The 21607-nt window shown below is 48.5% G+C and overlaps 1 protein-coding gene across 3 annotated transcripts in view; it reads right to left on the bottom strand.

Annotated features, from left to right (window-relative positions):
• SH3PXD2B (SH3 and PX domains 2B) overlaps window positions 1–21607 on the bottom strand; it is a 121989-nt gene that overhangs the window by 24855 nt on the left and 75527 nt on the right. Inside the window, exons 6-10 of one of the 3 annotated variants that reach the window (XM_027520489.1) lie at window positions 19210–19235; window positions 11200–11334; window positions 5424–5528; window positions 3768–3851; window positions 295–412 (exon numbers count right to left, since the gene is read on the bottom strand). In XM_027520489.1, coding sequence (XP_027376290.1) covers window positions 295–412; window positions 3768–3851; window positions 5424–5528; window positions 11200–11334; window positions 19210–19235 — 468 coding nt within the window. The remainder of the gene's footprint in view (window positions 1–294; window positions 413–3767; window positions 3852–5423; window positions 5529–11199; window positions 11335–19209; window positions 19236–21607) is intronic. The other 2 variants (XM_027520490.1, XM_027520491.1) reach the window with 2 other exon arrangements.

Consider the following 21607-nt stretch of genomic DNA (forward strand, 5'->3'; position numbering starts at 1 on the left):
AATCACTCCCACACGGCAGCTTCAGCCTCCAGTTACTCATTACGAGACACACCTGGAGGTGAAGACCAGTCTTGCTCAATGGGGTTATTGCTATCTGTGGTTCAGTGTGTTCAGAGACAGTTTTGCTTACTATGGCTTTTTAGAGAAGGATATGGGTATGGAAGGACGCCAAATAGCACAGAGAAGTGTCCTTCTATGGCTCAGGCTGAAGCCTCATCTCCTCTGCAATCGTTTACAGACACCTGTGCAGCTGGAGTCCACGTGGCCTGAAACCCACCCAGCTGCAGAGGGTACCTGATCTTCCACCAGCCTTCCAGGTTTTTCTGGATGACCTCCACCACGGCTCCTCTCTCCAGGTTCATTTCATCTTGGTCACGGGCTGTGTAGGGGTAGATGACTGTGTACTTCTCTTCTGTGGGGACAAAGGTATGCTGGGGTAAGTCAAGGATGCTGTAAGCTTGGAATGTTAATGGCCAAGGCTGTGATCCTGAGATGCCCTTGCAGGGAAGGCTTTCTTCCAGAGGCTTCTGTGCACCATCCTTCCCCCAGTCCTCCACCATGCCCCAGTGACCCTCACTTAGCCCTGGATGACCCTGGTCAAGCAGCAACAAGACACAGGACAAAGGGCAGGTCCTCAGAAATTCCTCAGCATCACACATCGCACTCACCTTCCTCCAATCTGTGCCTCAAGGTCACCTTCCTTGAACGTGCCTTATGTAATACCCAGACCCAGGGCACCCTCACCCTACTTAACAGGAACAACCTTCTAACATACCAGATTATTTATTTATCTATTATGCTTCATCTCTCTTTCCCCAGATAGAATAAAGAGTTCCAGAAAGGCAGGATTTGAGTCTGTCTTGTTCATTCCTCTATCTCTAGCACTGGGAATATTTCGGAACTATTCAGTAAAATAGCCAAGGTTTAGTAAATGAATAAGTCCTGAAGGCCTGGTGGGAGTCACCTTGCTCATGCTGGGGTAGAGGACCGGTGTTAAACCCTTGTGGTAGCTCCTCTGCAGTCCTTGTTGGTGGAGGGGTCAGGAACAAGCTGGACTTGGCAGCATATGGTTTGGGGTTGAATCAGTATCACGGAGGAGATAGCCATTTTTCATTACCTAGCTGGTAGCTGATTTCCACTTTTCATTTATTTTCAAGTCCCTGGATCCAACCATGCCTGAAGCTTGCTGCTAAGTCACGTCAGTCGTGTCCGACTCTGTGTGACCCCATAGATGGCAGCCCACCAGGCTCCCAGGTCCCTGGGATTCTCCAGGCAAGAACACTAGAGTGGGTTGCCATTGCCTTCTCCAATGCATGAAAGTGAGAAGTGAAAGTGAAGTCGCTCGGTCGTGTCTGACTCTTAGCAACCCCATGGACTGCAGCCTACCAGGCTCCTCCATCCATGGGAGTTTCCAGGCAAGAGTACTGGAGTGGGTCGCCAGTGCCTTCTCCAGCCTGAAGCTTAAGTTTTATTAAAAAATTATTTTTTAATTGAGATATAATTGACACCTAACACTGTGTTAGTTTCGTGTGTACAACATAACGGTTTGAGATATGTATCATGAAAAGATTGCCTGCTTCTGTTTTTATTAATGTCACCGGGGTGCTTTCCATCCCCGTCTCGGTGGATCCCGGCTCCCTTACCCTCAGAGCCAAGAGAATTGCCTCCAGCAGGGTCACTCCCACTGCCCTGCAGGCCCTGCTGGAAGGCTGTTCATTGTCGTCCTCAGACGGGGCCCTCCCCAGAGCAAGGGCACAGCTCCCACCCCCGGCACTGCAGGCAGTGACTGCTGAAACAGATAACAGATGAGAGTCCCAGGGGAGACAGTGAGCAGGGGAAGAGGGCCTTCCTGTTTCAGTTACATTCCAGACCCCAGGGAGTCACCGAGCCAGCTGTGCACCGATGCTGATGGTGAGTGTGTCGGGGAAAACACCACGGGCTGCCTGTGGCCTGCCCAGCTGGTGCAGAGGGAGGCGGAAAACACACAGGGCGTTTATTTATTTATTGATCTAGCCCCCTGACCTGCGCGGCGGGGGCTGAGCTGACTCAAACGCCACACATCCTGTGTACAGCAGAGTCAGCGGTTCTCCTCACTCACGGATGCAGGCTGTGAGGGCTGCCGCGGGGAATCCAACCCCGTGGAGGCAGAGAAGTTCTGTCTGGCTAGGTGAGAAGCGCACTGCCTGGGCCCCAGAATAAATAGGGTCATTACTACGGGCTCCAAACTCCTGGGGGTTCTCTAGCACCCAGAGGCCTTTCTGGACTCCATTGAAAGTCCAGTGATCCCTAACAAAGCTGAAGGTGGGAGACCTTGTGGACTGCATGGTGGTGACACCACCTGCTTACCATCCATCTGCCCTTCCCCTGGTGGCACCGCCGGCCTCCAGCCACATGTTTGGGTGAGGCTGCCCTCGCCAGCACCTAAAGGGAGGGTCCAAAGTGACTGGCCACTGTGATTAGTTTAGGGATGGCACATGACCCAGCTGGCTCAGCTGGAATCAAATCCTGGGACTGTGTTGAAGGAGAAGCATGTTCTTTGGTGGATGTCCCCAAAGAGTGCCTGTAACTACCATCACCATGAGAGAATGGTTCCAGCAGGGCAGAGAATGGAGCTGAGGGTGGCAAGCGTGAGTCTCAGGTGCCAAGGGCAGGTGGAAAGGAAATGTTACCTGCCAAGCCAGTAAACAAAGAATGATGCCCACCATCAAGCCATCAGCCACTGCAGCCACCCCCAAGAGTGCACCCTGAGGGTAATTCAGACGTATAAAAACAGGAAGCATTCTTTGCTCTGGGTACTGGCCCAAGATAGATAAGGTACATATCAAAGGAGTAATTTCAATGAGTCCAGACTCTTGCATCTTTCCACTCATAGAAAAGCATGAAAACCATTAACTTAAGATGTTTGCCTTCTGTGATTAGCAGTAATCTTTCAATGTTAGACTACGTGTTTTGTTTTTTTCAGACAAAACTCCCCTATATATCCTGGCTCCTCCCTTACCTCTTTGGGGGCGGTGCCTCAGATCTGTCTGAGAGACTGTCTCCCAGGCTACAGTCCTCAGTAAGGTGCCTGAATAAAACTTAACTCATAGCTGTTAGGTTGTGCATTTTTCTTCAGTCGACAGATGTTTTCAAGCTCCCGAATCCAGCCATGCTTGAAGCTGCCTCTACCTAGAGTTTTCAGCGACCTGAGTCAACACGCTTCCCTTTTGCTTAAGCTGGTGTGACATGGGTTTCTTTACTCTTGTCACTCAAATGTGCCAGATACAGGGAACAGATCACTGGATCAACATTATAGAGGCCTCTGGGAATCATTTATTTTTACTTTATTTTATTTTAGAATCAAATGATCTTTATCCTTCTTGCAATAAATTTGACTTGTTTTTTACATTTAACTTTTCTTGCTTTTATATTTTTGCTTTATTTTTTAAATATTTTGCTTTTGATTCGATATAAAATACAGTTGGCTTTGATAGTTTTGTCTCTGCAACATAACACAACCTTAGGAAAAGGGTTTTTATTTTGTTCATTAATTTTAGCACCTACACCTCTGGGTATCATTTTCTAACCTGGGAAATTTTAGGGCCCCAGGTCGAGAAACACCCCAGGCTCCCTCCTCCCAAACATACATGCCGACACACACATGGTACAGACCAGATCACCGTTTTTCACATGCAACAGGCACAGGCAGTCCTGGAGCAGGGGGATGCATGCAGATGCAGGATCCGGTTCTGAACACCGAATGGGGAGGAAAACTCCAAGGTAGGCACCTTGACGCCAGCTGATGGCATACAAGTCCCCCAGTGTCCGGCGGCGACCCGCGGGCTGGGGCAGAGACCAGTACCTCCAAGAGACTGGTCGGGCAGCATGTGGAGGTGAAGGGCAGAAGGAAGAGGTGAGAAGAAAGCACTTCCAGGGTCTTGAGGCAAAGGCAGCACCAAGCACATGCTCCCACTTAGGAGCAATTAATTCTGTGTCTCTGCCAAGCCCTAGCTGTCTCAGAAGGACCAAATTCCTCAGTATTAGCCCTGAACTTGAGTGAAGAGCCACCCAGGAGACACAGTGCTATTCCCAGCATGATTATGAAGAGGCCCTAAGAGAAATCCTCACGGCAGAGGGAAAAAATGTACAGACCCTTAGGAAAATGTGGTCCCTCTCCCATCTTCTAGCTGTGTGATCCCGAGCCAGTGTTTCTACCTTTCTGAGACTGTTTTCCCATCTGTAAAATGGGGATAATAATCAGTCCTTTACAGAGACACGCCCCATGGTGGGCATCATTAACTGTCTAAGAGAGCTATAGTTTCCAGGCAGCACACCACTATCTTTAAGCTGAGTTGGTTTTTGTACTTTTTCTTCATTAGCCCCGCCCCTAGAGCCTGGTGGCCCTGCAAACACAGAGCAAAACAAAATGCATTTTACTCTGCTGGTGCTGGCTGTAATAAAACTAGATGTAAAACCACGTGTGTGCTTTTTTGCCAACCTTTGAGCATAGAAACCCCTTTTCCTCACTCTCTCTTATGTTAAATACATACATAAGAAGCTCTGTGCTTTCTAAAAAGAGTCAACTAGAAGCAGCAAATATTCAACCCTAGGTAAGCCACAGCTCTGATAAAACGGTGGTAAAAACCGTTCCTAGTTATTTATTATTTTAGGTTCTTGCCAACTGCTTTGCATGTGGGATCTCATTTAACTTAAAAGAATCCCATGATGTCGATACCATCATTTCCATTTTTAGAGGAGGTGGCTGAGGCATAGAAAGGTTAAGTTGCTGGTCCAAGATCACTCAGCCAGTTAGTGGTACAAATTCAAATTCAGTGGTGAGAGTCAAATTCAGGCCTGACTCCAGAACCCCTTTGTTTAGTATTTAAAGTGAGTTCATAGTCTCGATTTAGGAATTCTTGGTGGGTGAGGGGAGGGGAGGTGGCTGGGTTAGGATTTCTGATGCAGCAGGAACCACTCTTTAGGACACCTGTGGGGAAAATTCTCTGGGAAACAGGAGTGAGTGGAGAGGGTCAGTTCTGATCCTGACACCCAGGCAGGGCCATTAAGCCGACACAGAAAGCAGACAAAGCAGAGATCTTTACAGATGGCTTCAGATGTTTTGTAAACGAGCCAGAAGCAGCGCCAGCACCTTGGCCATCAGAATAATTCAAGGGAGGATGAGTGGGGTGTGGACAGCAATCCAACCGGGCCCGCTGAGGCCCCACGGAGGCATCAGGGCCCCAGCTCTGGCCAGGCTCACCTGGGCTGGCTCCCCAAGGCCACCAAGAGCGGGCGGGCTTGCCCTGTCCCAGCCACAGGGCCTGGCTTCCTGTCCACAGGCTACAGAGCCTGAGCCAGGAAGCTGCTGAGACTGCACTGGGTGAGGAGGCCCCCGCGGGTGACGGCCGGCGGCACAGCAGGCCCGGGGGCCTGGCCCTTCCTACCTTCTTCGGGCTGCAGGGAGAACTCATCTTGCACACCGTCCTGCCCTTCCAGGCAGGTTGCAGGGACCCAGCCTTGCTCTTCAGCAGTACTGACGAACCACCAACCTGAGAAAGTGAGAGTGCAGACTGAATGTAGTTGGGTCAAGTATGAGGCCTGTGCGTCAGAATATAACAACAGACTCAGCCGTGAGAGGAGTCAACACTCAGGGTGAGGCTAAAAAAGTCACCACTTTATTAGAGAACACAAATACCCATGTAGGGCTTCCCAGGTGGTATTAGTGGTAAAGAACCTAACAACTCAGGAGACATAAGAGATGTGGGTTTGATCCCCGGATTGGGAAGATTCTCTGGGGGTGGGCATGGCAACCCACTCCAGTATTCTTGCCTGGAGAATCCTATGGACAGTTGAGCCTGGTGAGCTACAGTCCGTAGGGTTGTAAAGAGTTGGACAGGACTGAAGTGACTAAGCACACCCGTGTTTACCGACTGTTAACTGCTACAGACAGGCTAACGGGAAACCTGCTCTTGAGCCTGGGACAGGGCTGGGGAAGGGAGTCAGGGGTGGGGATGTGGAGAAAGGTTGTTCTAAAGGACGAGAGTGAAGAAAGTAGCTACCTTCACTAAGGTGAGCAAAGCACTTACCATTTTACTTGTAGTTTATTATCCCTACTGCGCAGATGAAACTGAGGCTACAAGAGACAAGACTTGTCCAAGTTCACAGAACTTATGGCTGGGCTGAGACTTGTACCCAGGGCTCTCTGACACGGAAACCACTGCCCTAGTAAGTCATCTGAGACACTGATTTTGCCTCTGTTCATGTCAAGGTAAACCTGGCTTCAGATGTAACAGTTTGAGAGGCTGTTCACTCAGACTCAGGCCCTCCCTCTTTAGAGAAGGGGCTCTCATGGGGCCTGTGGTAGGCAAAGTAATGACTCGGGTGGCAAACAGTTACAATTAAGGTTGCAGACAGGATTAAGGGTGCTAATGTGCTGAACTCAAACAGGAAGATCCTGGCTTATCTGGATGCTGCTGTTGCTGCTAAGTCGCTTCAATCACATCCGACTCTGTGACCCCATAGATGGCAGCCCACCAGGCTCCACGGTCTCTGGGATTCTCCAGGCAAGAACACTGGAGTGGGTTGCCATTTCTTTCTCCAATGCACGAAAGTGAAAAGTGAAAGTGAAGTCGCTCAGTCGTGTCCGACTCTTAGCGATCCCATGGACTGCAGTCCACCAGGCTCCTCCGTCCATGGGATTTTCCAGGCAAAAGAGTACTGGAGTGGGGTGCCATCGCCTTCTCCATATCTGGATGGGCCCAATGTAATCTCAAGTGAGGCAGAACAGTTCGAGGGAGATGTGGTAAGGAAGAAAGGCAGAGAAGGGGGCAACTGCTAGACATAAGATGGAGGAAAGGACCACAAGCCAAGGGATGTGGGTGGTCTCTAGAAAATGGAAAAGGCAAAGCAGCAGATCTTATCCAGAACCTGCAGAAGGGAACATAGCCCTGACAGTGCCTTTTCGTCCAGTGGGACCCATTCTGGACTTCGAACCCCTCAAACCATATGATGATAAATCTGTGTTAAGTCTGTAAGTTTGTGGTATCTCATTACAACAGTCATAGCGCATCAACTCAGGGCCCAAACAGCTCATGCACAGCATGAATGGGAAAAACAGGATCTGCTTTGCAGGATTACAGACCTCCAGGCTCTGGAGACCCCAAAGGAGAAGAGCAAGAAGGGGCAGACTCTGAACTAGCTTCCTGGTCTCACAGGGAGGCCTTGGCTTTCAAGCTCCTTGAAGCAGAAGCCACCTTCGGCTTTGCTTGACTGGGTGCACCTCTTAATACGTGTTTTGGTGGCTGAGCAGTGTGGGTGTGTATGTATGTGTGTATATGAATGAATGGCGTTGATAAACCTGTGGAAAATCAGGAAATATGCCATATATGTCTTCCTAAGGACTCATCTTTGTAGGTATGTGTGTGGCAGATAAAGAAACTGTCACAATAGCAATATGTGTTCCATTATGAGCCCATTTTACAGATGGGGAAGCAGGGTTCAGAGAGGGGCAGTGACTTGACCAACGTCACAAAGAAAGTGGGAGAGCCGAGATTCACACCCAGGCTGTCTGGCTTCGAAGCCTCCGCTCTTAACTTGGCACTAACGCCTCACACATTGCTGGAGGAAGAGTAAATGGGTTTGGCCACAGTTTGGAAGCAGGTTGTTTGCTGTGTCTTAAGATTTAAAATGTGCCTATCTTATGGTCCTGCAGTGTTCTGGGTATGTGCGTGCTAAGTCGTTTCAGTCATGTCCAACTCTGTGAGACCTCCTGGACCATAGCTTACCAGGCTCTTCTGTCCATGGGATTCTCCAGGTAAAAATACTGGAGTGGACTGCCATTTCCGCCTCCAGGGGATCTTCCTGACCCAGTCATCGAACCCATATTTCTATGTCTCCTGCACTGGCAGGCAGGCTTTTTACTAGCGCCACCTGCGAAGCCCACTGCCATGCCAGCCTTCTGGGTTTCTAACTTAAAGAGACAGTCACAGTGTATACATAGATACACTGTTCAAACTAGAGGAAGAGAAGACTTCTAGTATGCCATCTCTCCAAGTAGGGTGCAGATGTTATGGGAATAAGAGCTAAAAGTTGACTTGAGAAAGAGCATGTTGGGACTCCCCCAGGGGTCCAGTAGTTAAGAGGGCTTCCCTCGTAGCTCAGTCGGTAAACAATATGCCTGCAATGCAGGAGACCCAGGTTCGATTCCTGGGTTGGGAAGATCCCCTAGTGAAGGAAATGGCAACTCACTCCAGTATTCTTGCCTGGAGGATCCCATGGACAGAGGAGCCTGGCAGGCTACAGTTATGACTGAGCGACTAAGCATACACCAGTAGTTAAGACTCTGTGCTTCCACAACAGGGGGTGCAAGCTCGATCCCTGGTTGGGGAACTCGGCATCACCAAAAATAAAAAAAATTTAACAACAACAACAAAAAACAAAAAAGGAAAAGCAAGCTGCAGGTCAAAATGCATAGAATGATACACCACTGGGGTTAAGAAATCTATAAATATGCATGAAATATGACCTGTATGTGTGTGTGTATAGTTATACATGTACACATGCATATGCAGGTGTGCATGCACATACACACGTACAAATGTGTACACTGTGCATATACATATATGTACACACACGTGTACACACGCATATACACATACTTATATACACCTGTGTATACAATTATCAAGAAGCATTCACCCCAAACTGACAGAAGAGCAACCTGTCTGGAAAGAGGACCAGGCAAGAAGTTGGTGGGGAAAATTACATTTTAACTTTATCATTAATGTTTCAAGAGGAACATATCCATATATTACTTGTGTAAGTAAAACATAATTAAAAATAATTGTTGACTTTGTGGACCACTTGAAGATTTGAGCATCTGCTCTCTTTCCCCTGCTGCCCTCTGGACACACCAGGCTCGTCCTCCACCCCATCCCTGCTCCTCCTCTCCTCCCAGCAACATGTTCTTCCTAACATCACTCAAGGGGCTGAAGCAAAGCGGGGGGGGGGGTGCTCCCTTCTTCTGTCTCCATGGAGCATCCCAGTCACACCCATGAGCTGACTATACTCATTTCCAGGAATTAGAACGTCACATGGCCTTGGGGCCAGCTGGAACTGGTTAGGAGTTCCAGCTCGGCAACCTGTCACGCGATTCTGGATGAGTGACCGAGTCACTTGGAGTCTTAGCGTCTTCAGCTGTGAAGCAGGAATAACAACTGCTATATTGAGTAATCAAGGAGTTTTGGTTGGCTAAATGCTCATCTCCTGACTAAAGGGAACACAATCCAGAGACTGCTGGAAATGATTTTTCCCCTTTTCGTTGGACCTTAGCTAGTCACTGCGGAGAAGGCAATGGCACCCCACTCCAGTACTCTTGCCTGGAAAATCCCATGGACGGAGGAGCCTGGTAGGCTGCAGTCCATGGGGTCACTAAGGGTCGGACACGACTGATCGACTTCATTTTCACTTTCCACTTTCATGCATTGGAGAAGGAAATGGCAACCCACTCCAGTGTTCTTGCCTGGAGAATCCCAGGGACGGGGGAGCCTGGTGGGCTGCCATCTATGGGGTAGCACAGAGTTGGACACAACTGAAGCAACTTAGCAGCAGCAGCTAGTCACTGGGATATCACAGAGATTGGCCCACTAATACCAGCCCACATCACATTTTAGCCACAACAAAGTCAGTGGGTTTATGCCTCTTTCTCCTGGAGAGGGTCCACTTATGCCCTGCTCCTTGATCTGTCTTCAATGGTGCCAATGGCCTATTCTGGCTAAAAAAGACAAAAGGGAAGGAAATTCATATTTTTGAGCACTTGCTGTGTGCCAAACACAGGCTTGGGCGCTCTCTATGTATTGCCTCATTTAATCCTTGGAGCACCCTTTTTGATGAAGCGACCTGCATGGCTGTGAAATGCGGAGTTCAGGTAGGAACCCAGGCTAAGTGCCTCAGCGTCTCATCACACTCTGTCCCGGCCAGTAACCAGACAAATGTTTTATGGTGCTTCTCTTTATTGCATTTCACAGATAATGTGTTTTATTTTTTTTTTAAATTGGAGGTTTGTGGCAACCCTGCATCAAGCAACTCTATCAGTGTCATTTTTCTTACAGCATTTGCTCACTTTCTGTCTCTGTGTCACATTTTGGTAATTCTCCCAATATTTCAAACTTTTGAATCTTAGCCACTGGACCACCCTGTGATTGGTGATCTTTGATGTTAGTGCTGCAAAAAAATTATGACTCACTGGAGGCTCAGATGATGGTCAGCAAGGGAGTATTTTTAAAATTAAGGTACGTACGTTGTTTTTTTGACACAATGCTATTGCACACTTGACAGATTACAGTACTATATGCTGTGCTGCTGCACTGAGTCGCTCAGTCATGTCCGACTCTTTGCGACCTCATGGACTGTCGCCCACCATGCTCCTCTGGCCATGGGGATTCTCTAGGCAAGAATACTAGAGTGAGTTGCCATGCCCTCCTCCAGGGGATCTTTCCAACCTAGGGATGGAACCCAGGTCTCCTGCATTGCAGGCAGATTCTTTACCATCTTAGCCAACAGGGAAGCCCAAGAATACTGGAGTGGGTAACCTTTCCCTTCTCCAGGGGAACTTCCCAACCCAGGAATCCAACCAGGGTTTCCTGCATTGCAGGTGGATTCATTACCAGTTGAGCTACCAGGGAAGCCCACGGTATTGTGGGCTTTTATTTGCACGAAGAAACCAAAAAAATTCACGTGATTTGCTTTATGGCAGTGGTCTGTAACTGAATCTGCAACATCTCTCAGGTCTGATGGTATGTGAATAGAGGTTCCTGTGACAGCAAGAGGGCTGAAGCAGGGTGTGCATCCCGCCAGAGCCCACAGCTGACAGAACCTGCATGAGGACTCCCATGGTAGCCAAAGGCAAGCCAACAGAGCAAATTTCCGCTGCAATGGGGGGCTCTGTCTCCAGGTGCTTTGAAACCAGAAGGAATGTCCATCAGATGTGAACCTCAGGACAGTTGATAACATATGACCCAAAGGATGCTGGTGAGCTGTGACCAAGTGGAGTACTCAAGCATTGTGATCAAACAAGGTCAGATTTCTAGAGAGTCATCAACCGGGTCTGTGGAAAGTGACCAGCCTGGACTGGCTACTGCCATTTCTGCACTCCCCAGTGTTCCCTGTCCCAGGGGCTGGCTGACAGTGTAGGGTGGAAGGGAGGGAGTCCAGGCCTCCTACCTGACTCGTTCTTCTCGATGATGTCCACCACTTGCCCCACGCTGAGGCTGATCTCCGAGCTCTCCTGCTTCTGGTAGTCTGCCACCACCACATACTGCTCCAAGACCATGGGGTCCACTGAGGTCAGGTCGCCCCCTGGGGGTACAAATTGTCATCACACAATCCATGTGTGAAGGACCAGGAGCCAGGAATAGCGGGCAGGTGGGTCATGAGGATATTCCAATTAGAGACAGAAGCTGTGGCAGGACTGGTCTCAATGGTCACCTCATCCATTTATTCTTTCACTCATTTGCTCCCTCAACCACTGCAATTTACCAAGTGCCCGTCCTTTGGCAGGCACTGAGGATTCAGAGTTCATTAAGATATGGTACTTGCCCCAAATAGGATGACAGCCTAGTGGGAAAGTTCATTCATTCATATCTATTTATCTATCGATCTGTCATTATTCATCCATCACATCCACTCAACTAAGCATCCACTCATCATCCATCCAACCAAACATCCATCTGTTGCCATCCATCCATCCGAAAGGAAATCAACCCCGAATATTCATTGAAAGGGCTGATACTGAAGCTGATACTTGTCCACTTGATGCAGAGAGCCAACTCATTGGAAAAGACTCTAATGCCAGGAAAGACTGAAGGCAAAAGGAGAAGGAGGTGGCAGGGGATGAGATGATTACACAGCATCACCAACTCAACGGACATGAATTTGAGCAAACTCCAGGAGACAGCAAAGCACAGGGAAGCCTGGCGTGCTGCAGTTCATGGGGTCACGGAGAGTTGGACATGACTTAGCGACTGAACAACAACAAGTTTTTGATTGATGCATTGCTGGAAACAACCAAGATGGCAGACAAAGAATGAGCAGGAAAAGGAGGTTACATTAAATGGAGCGGTCAGTGGACCCCTCTGGGAGGTGATGTAAAGCAAAGACCTCTGAGACAAGAAGGCATAAAGACGTGGGGACAGAGCAACGCAGGCACTGTCGGACAGGACAGGCCGGGAGCCTTCTAGGAACTGGAATGGGGTGGCTGAAGTCCAGGAGCAAGGAGAGGGCATTCCTGTCTGAGATCACTTTTGCAGGCATGGGCCAGAGCAGGGAGGGTCTGCTGGACCAAGGCAAGGAGTCTGGATTTTTTTAAACCCTAAAGGAGAAAGCCATTGAAGGGCTTTAAGAAGGGAATGACAAGATTTACATCTTTCCAAAGACAATTCTGGCTGCCACACGGAGACTGGATTAGAGCCTAGCAAGAAAAAAAGCAGCAGACCAGATGGAGGCTGTAGATTTGCAGGACAAGACAGGATGGTAGCTTTGAACGAGGGCAGGGGCAGTGGGGGAGAGGCGACCCGAAGGAGGCTGTTTCCACAGGATGCAGTGCTGTGCAGCCCTGGTTAAGTACTAAGACATATCTGATAAATCAAATGAAAAGCTATCACAGGATATGGGTAATGTAAAGGGACATCAGACACTCCAAACAGAGGGGGCAGCACTTTCAGAGCAGCAAGCTGAATGTGGTGGGAGGGCAGCCTGGCTCTTGTTGCCACCAGGCCTGGTTTTCTGAAAGTCCTGATTCGAAGTATTTTCCCTTATATTGTTTCCATAAACCGCTAAAATAGCCGTTTATATTCTGTGTCCAAATACACCCATACGGAGCTGAGTCTGTGCATCTCTTCCCAGCTCTGCTGGGTGGTGCCTTACTGAAACTGGCCATAGTGGGAGTATTTACACCACGGAAATTGGCAAATGCTACAAAGCTGGGCTTTCCATCAGAAGGCTGGTTGTGAAGTATTTACCAGCAGGCCACTGCACCCAGCCTCTGGCATTCAGAAGCAACACAAGAGCCCTTTGTTAGAACCATGCTTTCTGCATTTCTGAGGCGGAAAATCAGAGCAGGGCATGGTAGCCGGGTGAAGGGTCACTGCATTTTGACTCTCTGACCACGCTCTGGCCATTCACCCTCCCAGGCTGAGGGTCACAAAGCAAAATGGCAGGGCCCCAGGGTAACCTCGCTACACACTCCCTGGGTGGAGAAAGCGTGAGAGCAGAGAAAGAGGGGAAAAAAGAGATGGAAGATGTGGAATGAAGGTTCAGAAGATTGGGAGGGAAGTGGCCCCACGTGAACGCCTACCACAGGCTCCACTGTTCATAAACCACCTCGACACAACCGCCCTGAAGGTGGGTATTACCACTCTCCTTTTATGGACAAGAAGACACAGGCTCAGCTATCAGGTGACTTGCCTCAGATCCCGCAGCCAGCTGGTGACAAGGCCAGATCTGAAGCAGGTCCATGTGGTGGCAGCAGGTGAGAAAGAAAAGATGGTAGGAAGGAAGGGTGTCTGAGGTCTTGCTCTCCTCCTCTGTGGGTTCCCCCCGACCGCCCCCAAGTCTTATTTCTTTGTAGCTTCAGGGGGTCTTCACTACTGCCAGCCCTCTCCTCCTCTGTTACCTCTCACCTAGGTCAGTCTGCAGAGCTGACTTCCTCCCAGCCTCAAGCAAGACAGACAGCCCAAACCAGCCCGGCCACTTGAGCGCTAACACCTTTCAGTGGCCGCAGAGCAGGCTGGTGCCTGGCCTCCCCTGCTGCCCTTCTGGACAGTGACCTCCTGACCGGCTCCTTAACCCCCCGGCACTGTGCTCCTAGGAGGTACTCTCCTGTGAACGAGTAAAGCAGACGCTGGCTTGCTGGAGGCTCTTGGCTCAGGTCATTGTGAGCAGGAGACACATTCTCTAGTGAATGCAATAGATAGAGACCATGGGTCTACAGGTTTACCCCAGAATACAGCCTGCCCTGGGGTCTGCAGCCCCAGGAATGCAGCTACTCTTCTGCTTTAACCCCTTTGGGGCTGGGTTCATTTTAACTATGCTTCCCTGGGTCTTCCCTGGAGACAGAGAACTAGAGAGACAGAAGAGAAGCGCCCACGTCAGTCAGGCTGCACGCGGAGACTGCTGCTCGGGTTAGTGCTCAGACAGCCCAGGTCTTCTGGGCAGGCTAGAGGGGGCAAGAGGTGTCTGCGCACATGTGTGTATGTGTGTGTGTGTGGGGTGGTTCTCTGCTGCCCCTAGAGGTGGCCGTCAGGACTCACCCTCCCAGAGCCGCAGGCCTGATGTGGGAGGACCTTCTTGCTAGCACCCTATCACCTCGCTTCACCCACATCCTCATGAAGCCACATCCTCTGCACCAGGGTCTGAGAAAGGCTTCTTGGGGCCGGGGGTGCAGAGGCGGGGCACCCTGTGATTGCTCTCCATCGCGCCCCTCCAGTGGGTCCTCCACACTGCAGGCAGAGTGCTTACTCAGAACCGCTACTCTGGTCACGCTACCCTCTGCTCAGCACCTGCTGTGGCTCCCTTGCACCCTCAGGTCCTCCATGACCTGCACTGTTCTCTTCTCTCTGCTTATACTTTTTGGCCACCTCATTCCTGGCTCACTTGTAAAACTGGAAAGCATGCAGGTGCCTTTGCATAGCTGTTTTCTCTGCCTGGGACGTCTCCTCTTCTCCTCCGCATTCAAATAGGAACCACCTATTCTTAGCCTCCTAAGTGGCCTCCTGCTGCCAGCCTTGACCCCTACAGTCTGTTCTGGACACAGCAGCTAAAAGAATCACACTTAAAAAGAAAGTGGATCACAGTTCGAAATTCAAGGCCTGGCAATGGCCTTCACTTCACTCAGGAAAAGTCCCACTGGCCTATAAGCCCTCCCTGGTCTATGCTGATAGTTACTTCTCCTCCACTCTCTCCAAGGTGGCACAGATGGCTACTTCTCCCCCATTCTTTCTTCTGCAATAAATAGACTTGCCTGAGTTTTAGCTTGGCACAGGGCTACTTGGAATGAGACTCCTTCACACTGGGAGTGGTCACATGACTAACTGTTAGCCAGTAGGATATAAGCAGAAGTGTTCTATGTAACTGCTTGGTAAGGATCATTACAGGAGGGGCTTACTGTATTTCACCCTTTACTTGATACTGCTCACTAAAATGTGCAAGTGATGGCTGGTGCTGCAGCAGCCACCTTGGGCCATGAGATGACCTCAGAAAATGCTGGCCACGTGTGGCAAAGCAGCAAGACAGGAGTCTGGGTCACTCCTATTGTGAAACACAATATTACTTCTGGACTATCTATGGAATGTGAACTAAGAAACACAATTAAAAATTTAAAGGCACAATTATTTTTAGTTACTATGCTCAGGCCTCCTTGCTACTGTTTGATAACACAAAGCAATGTCCACCTCAGGGCACAGTGAATTTACTGTTCCCTTGCCAGGGACAAGTTTCCTCTAGATATCTGCAGGGCTTCCTCCCTCCCTCCCTTCCTTCAGGCTCCTGCTCAAGTGGCATCCCATCAGAGATGTCCCCTGACCACCTGCCCTACTTCACGCCTTTTTATTTCGTGCCACCATGCTTTTTTTTAAAACCGTCATGGGTTCTATATATCTCCTCGTCTCCTTGTCTGTTTTCTACTCTGGAACATAAGCTCCCGTCAGGCCAGGGACTCAGTTTCTTGCTTACTGCTGTACCCACACTCCCTAAAGGCTCACAGGCCCATGCTCCATTTTTGTGCAAGGGGAGCAAAGAATGTACTTTTATGTTTTAAAACCTTGTAAAGAATAAGAGAGAGAATAAAAAGAAGAGGAAACAAAAAAATTACTATTAGTGACAGAGTCTGTATGCAGCTTGCAACGCCGAAAATATTTACTATCTGGCCATTTAGAGAAAAAACGTTTGCCAACCCTTGACCCCAGAATATGAATGGCATCCGCAAAGGCTTAATAAATATTTGAACAGAAGAATGAATATTTTAAAACAGCTTTAAATGACTTCTGACCTCAGGGAGACACTCAAATGCCTTCTCACACGGCATTTACAGTTTTATTTTGTTTACACATCTGTCTTTTCTACCCAACTGTGAGATTATTGCCCACATGATGCTGGCCTTTGCATTCCCTGGGGACCTAGAACACTGTCAGGCACACAGTAGGTGCTTAATAGACAATGAACGAATAACCATGTTGGTCTTATTCACGCAGCACAGAGGCTCAGTGAACATTTGTGGTGTGAATGAACAAAGGGGGAATGGAGACATCTAGAAACCCTTCCTGCTCTACACAGCTCGGGCCTCTTCCTGAGAACACTCCGTGCTGAGTCCATCGGCAGGCACCGGTCCACCTCACAAGCAGCCAAAGACTACTCCTTCTTATCTGTAGGCAGGGACAGAGGCTCTGGTTAAGTCAGGGTCCGGGTAAGTTGGGTTACTCTGTTCAGAAAGTTTAGCAGTTGCCACCTGCTTTCAACAACTGATGGTGCAGTGGTACCAGATACAATTGTCAGGACTCTGGTCAATGGACTGATCTATTCATTTCTGCACCAACTCTCCTCACCAAGCTGCCAACCAGTCTAGGATAACCATGAGCAGTGACGGGACCGGGGAGTGAGGGGACTCACGGTGAACAAGACATGAAGTCAGGAAGTGAGGAGGGCAGGGGGCAGGGTAGGGGACTCAGCGCTGGCCTGAGCGGGCCAGGTGCTGGCTCAGGGCTCAGGGCTGGTACTCCTTCCAAGTCTTGCTCAGGGGCCAGGGCTGAGCCTTACCTACATCTCCTTCCTATTCTTCTCTAACAGTAGCTTTAGACTGTAGTTTCCTGCCACTAAGTGGCTCAGAATTGGAGCTGCTTTTTCAGCATCAGTTCTTCCAGGGCAGGTTACCTTCATTTTACCCAGAGGACTCAACTTATCAAAAACATCATTCGTTTGATCTACAAGGAGTCTCAAACTAGGCCACAGGCCATTTAAGTGTTAGGTGGAGACATCTACTAGAGGACTATGATATTGCAACCAGGCTTTATAATGCATAGTAATCACAGTACTTAGAAGCTGATACAGAGAGAACTAAGTTCTAGGAGTTATAAGCGTGAAACCAAAGTATTTCTAGATAAGAAACATCACTCCTGTGGTTCAGCAGGGAACAAGAGAGAAGGGAAAGGTCAGGAGAAAGGAGGAGCTTTGACAGTGGAAGGGCAATTTTATCATTAAGGAAGTATTATACTATAAAATATCCTCAAAAGGTAATAGCTTTCATGTACCACAAAAGCTTTCTGTTTGGCTATTTTTTTTTCTTCATGATGGTAGCTTTAGAATTTTTTAACTGATGAGTAATGGTAAAGCAGGACTTTATTTCTAGAAATTCACTATACTGTCTGTCTTGCTGAAAGAGCCCCCAAACAAGAGACTACTTCGATAAGTAAAGGGTAGAAAAAGCAGAAAGAGATGGTCCTTAAATAATCACATGCTCTGTTAAATTTTGGTAAGAGGATTTTTTTTTCCTGCAGGATGAGCAGAATTTGAGACCACATTAGCCAACGTCTGCAGGAACCAGCCAGCCAGCCACAACAGGCACGTTCTGGAGAGATAAGCCTTCTCCAACTCACAATTCGGGCACAGAAACTGCAGGGTTGGGCTGTCAACATTAAATCCTTTTTGAATTTAATCAGGGAGGCTTGTTCTAACTTAAAGGAAGTGTTCAAAGGTCAGATAAAAAAATAAGGCTAATCCCAGCAAGGATTCTTAGTCTGAATGAAGAAAGATGCTATTTTCCACCCAGTTGAACTATAAATAAATCTGTCCCCCATCATTGCAGGTGAATGATGTAACAGTGGTCACCACAAATTATAGAGCTCCTTCTTTCTTCTCCAGACCGGTCCCCTCATTAAGCCTGTTCTGACTGAATACCTTGGTTTTCACCAACCAGAGCTGTCTGTTTCCTCCCTCCCTCCCACCCGTCCACTCCAAGAAAGTCTCCGCACACTCAAAGCCAGAAACTCTATGACCGGCCTAAGACTGTCTGCTTCTCTTCTCCTCTCTGCTCTTTTCTAAGAAACCTATCATTATCCTCAGGGTTCAAGGGCTATTTGTAGATTTAGCAGGATGTCACGGCTCCGGCCAGTACCTATTAAGCAAGAAAGCAGAGCTATAAACAGACTGATGGGGGAAAGGCTGGAGTTCATGCATGACCCCATACCTTAAGGCAAAGAGATGCAGTTCTTTTCTACTCTTCCCTGCAAGAATAGCCTTGGGGCCTGTAAAGCTGACCACAGGCCTGGTACCCAGGGGGAAGTAAAGGGGTAAAAGATGTTGAATTTGGCATTATTACTGATGCTGGATGAGAACACCTTTGTGCGTTGAATGAGTAATTCAACATAAAAAGAGCATATATATCCTTAGTGCATGCCACACACGGTTCTAAGTGCTTTACATATTATTATATTAATAAATCCTATAATAATCCTACAAGGTAGAATACTATCCTTATCCCCATTTTACAGATGAGGAAACTGAGGCCCATCATAAAGAAGGCATCCTTTTTCACTTCGGGGATCTCTGCTTGGCCTCCTCTCCTCTCTTCCTTATCAACCCCCTCAAACTTCTTGGAGTTCTAGATAAATAAAAGAATTTAGAACTCTGGAAAGCTCTGAAGGCCGTGTTGCCTCCAGATGTGGCACGGGCTTGGGCCTTTGCAGACATGCAGGATGTTCTTGGGCTGCAGGAGGATAAAGTTGGGCGATTGTAAATCTAAGCTTATCAACCCCAGGTCTGTGAGAACTCAATCTTTACTCTGCACATACTCAAAATCTCACCTTCTTTTTTTCCACAATTGCTCCTGATGAAAGAGTCATGCTGTCCAGGGAATGAAAGTGCATTAAGAAGGCAGAGAACTGACTATGTGGAAGTGAGTACGGGAGCTGCCTGCAAGAACTGCCCAGATCAGTGGCTGATCGAAGGAAGCACACAGACAGGCCTGGCACAGAGGCTGGCAAATGGATCAGGCCCAAATCTACTGCACACTCGCATTTCTGAGCTTGCACGCTGTCCCCTCAGCCCCAAGTGCTCCTCATTATCCATCCATCCATCCATCCATCCCATCGCTGTATCCCCCATGTGGTGCCCAGGGCCGTGGACATCACTCAGTAGGGGTATACTAAACATCAAATCAATAGAAGAAATGGAAAATATTCTTACCAGATTTCTTTTTCCCAACATGTTCCCTGTATAGGAAAGAATGGGGGTGGGGAAGAGTAATGAGTCAGTATCTCTTGTGTATTGCTACAAGTTATTCCATTAGGAAAAGGAGATTTTTCCCTCCCACAACATCTCCAGTGAATGAAGGTAAGATCCACGTCAGCCCCAGGGACCCAGACCTCCTTAAAAGAAGGAATTCCTTTTAATTTTCTCCTTTTGCTCTGGTGCCCTGGGGACAGCATCTGCACTCTGTTTGTAGAGGAGGGTGCTCCAGGGAGTTGATGGGCAGGGGTGGGTATGCAATCTGAAAACAGGAGGTAGACCCCCACGCTGCACGGGGCCTGAGGCCACCTCATCAGGCTCGGGGGCGGCCTCGCCTACCCTGAGCAGTGCCCTGAGCTGAACAACTGGAGCAGGAAACTCTTGGTGGTGAGGGGAATACATTGCACCCCTCCCTCATGGCAACACCCAGGACACCATTACAGGCTGGAACCCATACAGAATGAGCAATCACGTTTTATACTTGTGAACCACAGCAGAGTTTATATACACAACTGCGTTATGAACACAATGTTACAAATGAGGGTTTATAACATACTTTTAAGTAAATTATCTCATTGGTAAAGAGCTTTCCAGTGTTACAGAAAGTAAGATGAGATGGTTGGCTTGAGATAGATACTGTGGCAACAGCAGTATTAGCTAATACTTAAATTTCTGATAAATACTGTTAACTTGTGCCAGGATCCTGCTAGGTATTTTGAGTTCACTCACTTAATACTCATAATAACTCTCTGAACACCCATTTTACAGATGAGGAAACTGAGACACAGAGAGGCTAACTAACTCACACAAGGTCACACAGCTTGCAAGCAGCATGGCCAGGGTCTGAATCCAAGTCTGTCTAAATTTTTAAGGATTGAGATGCAACTCACTTGCGTAAATTTCATTCTTTTAAAGTATAGAATTCACTGTTTTTTTAGTAATATTCACAAAGTTGTGCAACCACTGCCACCATCAAATTCCAGGAAATTTTCATCTAAAAAGAAACCCCGTACCGCTTATCAGCTCCTCTCCATTGCCATTCCTTCCAGCCCTTGACAACTATTAACACACTTGCTGTTTCTAAGGCTCTGTCTATTCTGGATGTGCACTATGAATGGAATCATACAATAGGTGGCCTGTAACTGGTTTCTTCCATGTAACATAATGTTTTCAAGGGTCATCCATGTGGTAGCTCACATCAGTGTTCCATTCCATTTTATGGCTGAATAAAATATTATTCAATGGGATACCATTGTGTGGATAAATCACACTCTTATCTGTTCATGGACATTTGGGTGGTTTCCACTTTTTGGCTATTACAAATAATGCTTTATGAACAGTATACACAAATTTTCATGTACATATTTTTATTTCTCTTGGTTATATACATAGAGATGGAATCGCTGATGAAACAGTAACTCTAGGTTTAATTTTTGAGGAATTGTCAGGCTGTCTCCCACAGCAGCTACACCGTTTACATTCTCAGCAGCAACATGAGGAGGTTTCAATTGCTCCATGTCCTCAACACCACTTGTTACTGTCTTATCTTTCTGAGTCCAGCCACGCTAGTGGGTATGAAGTGGTATCTCCCTGTGGTTGGGACTTGCATTTTCTGATGGCTAAGGATGCTGAGCATCTTTTCATATGCTCACTGGCCATTTCTGTATCTTTTCTGAAGAAATGTCTATTCAGTGTCTGATTTTAAAGTCTGGGTTTTTTAATAATGTTTTGGTGTAATCTGAAAAGCTGGGGAGCAGGGAGCTAAGCTCTGGAGCCCGGGGCTGCCCTTCTGCATGTCTGGAAGCAGCGGCAGGGCTGGGCCGGTCAGGAGTGATGTCCTCTGGCCAGGTGTTGTCCAGCGAGGCCCAGTGTCACACTCTGTGTGGAGGAAGGCGAGGGTGACAGGGGAATCTCCCGCTCACTGTCCCTGCCGTCCACTGCGGACAGGGTCCTGGTCGGAGCGCTGTACCTGGACTGACCCCCAGAACCCTCCCATCACTCCACTCCGCAGGTGGAGACATGGAGGCCCACTGAGGTGAGGCGCTTCTCCCAGGACTGGAACCCAGCAGGCCTGGCTGGAGCTCACTCTCTGACCAAGCCCCGTACAGTTCTGCGGGAGGAGCTATCCTTAAAACGGCCGGGCTCAGGACACACCAGCAAAGGCCTCTAAAGTCTGCTTCTAAGCAGAGCGCCCTCTGTCCGCATGGCTGTCCAGCCTGTGACCTAGACTGTGGTCCGGGACACCTGAAATCCTGGCTCCTGCCCTGCCCTGGCCCCGCTGCTACCGCTGCACTGGCCCAGCTGGAGCGGGGAGTGAGGGGCGGCAGGGGGCTCTCAGGGTCAAGCAGCAGCTGGT

This window comes from Bos indicus x Bos taurus, chromosome 20 (assembly GCF_003369695.1).
Source record: "Bos indicus x Bos taurus breed Angus x Brahman F1 hybrid chromosome 20, Bos_hybrid_MaternalHap_v2.0, whole genome shotgun sequence".
Classification (NCBI taxonomy): Eukaryota; Metazoa; Chordata; class Mammalia; order Artiodactyla; family Bovidae; genus Bos; species Bos indicus x Bos taurus.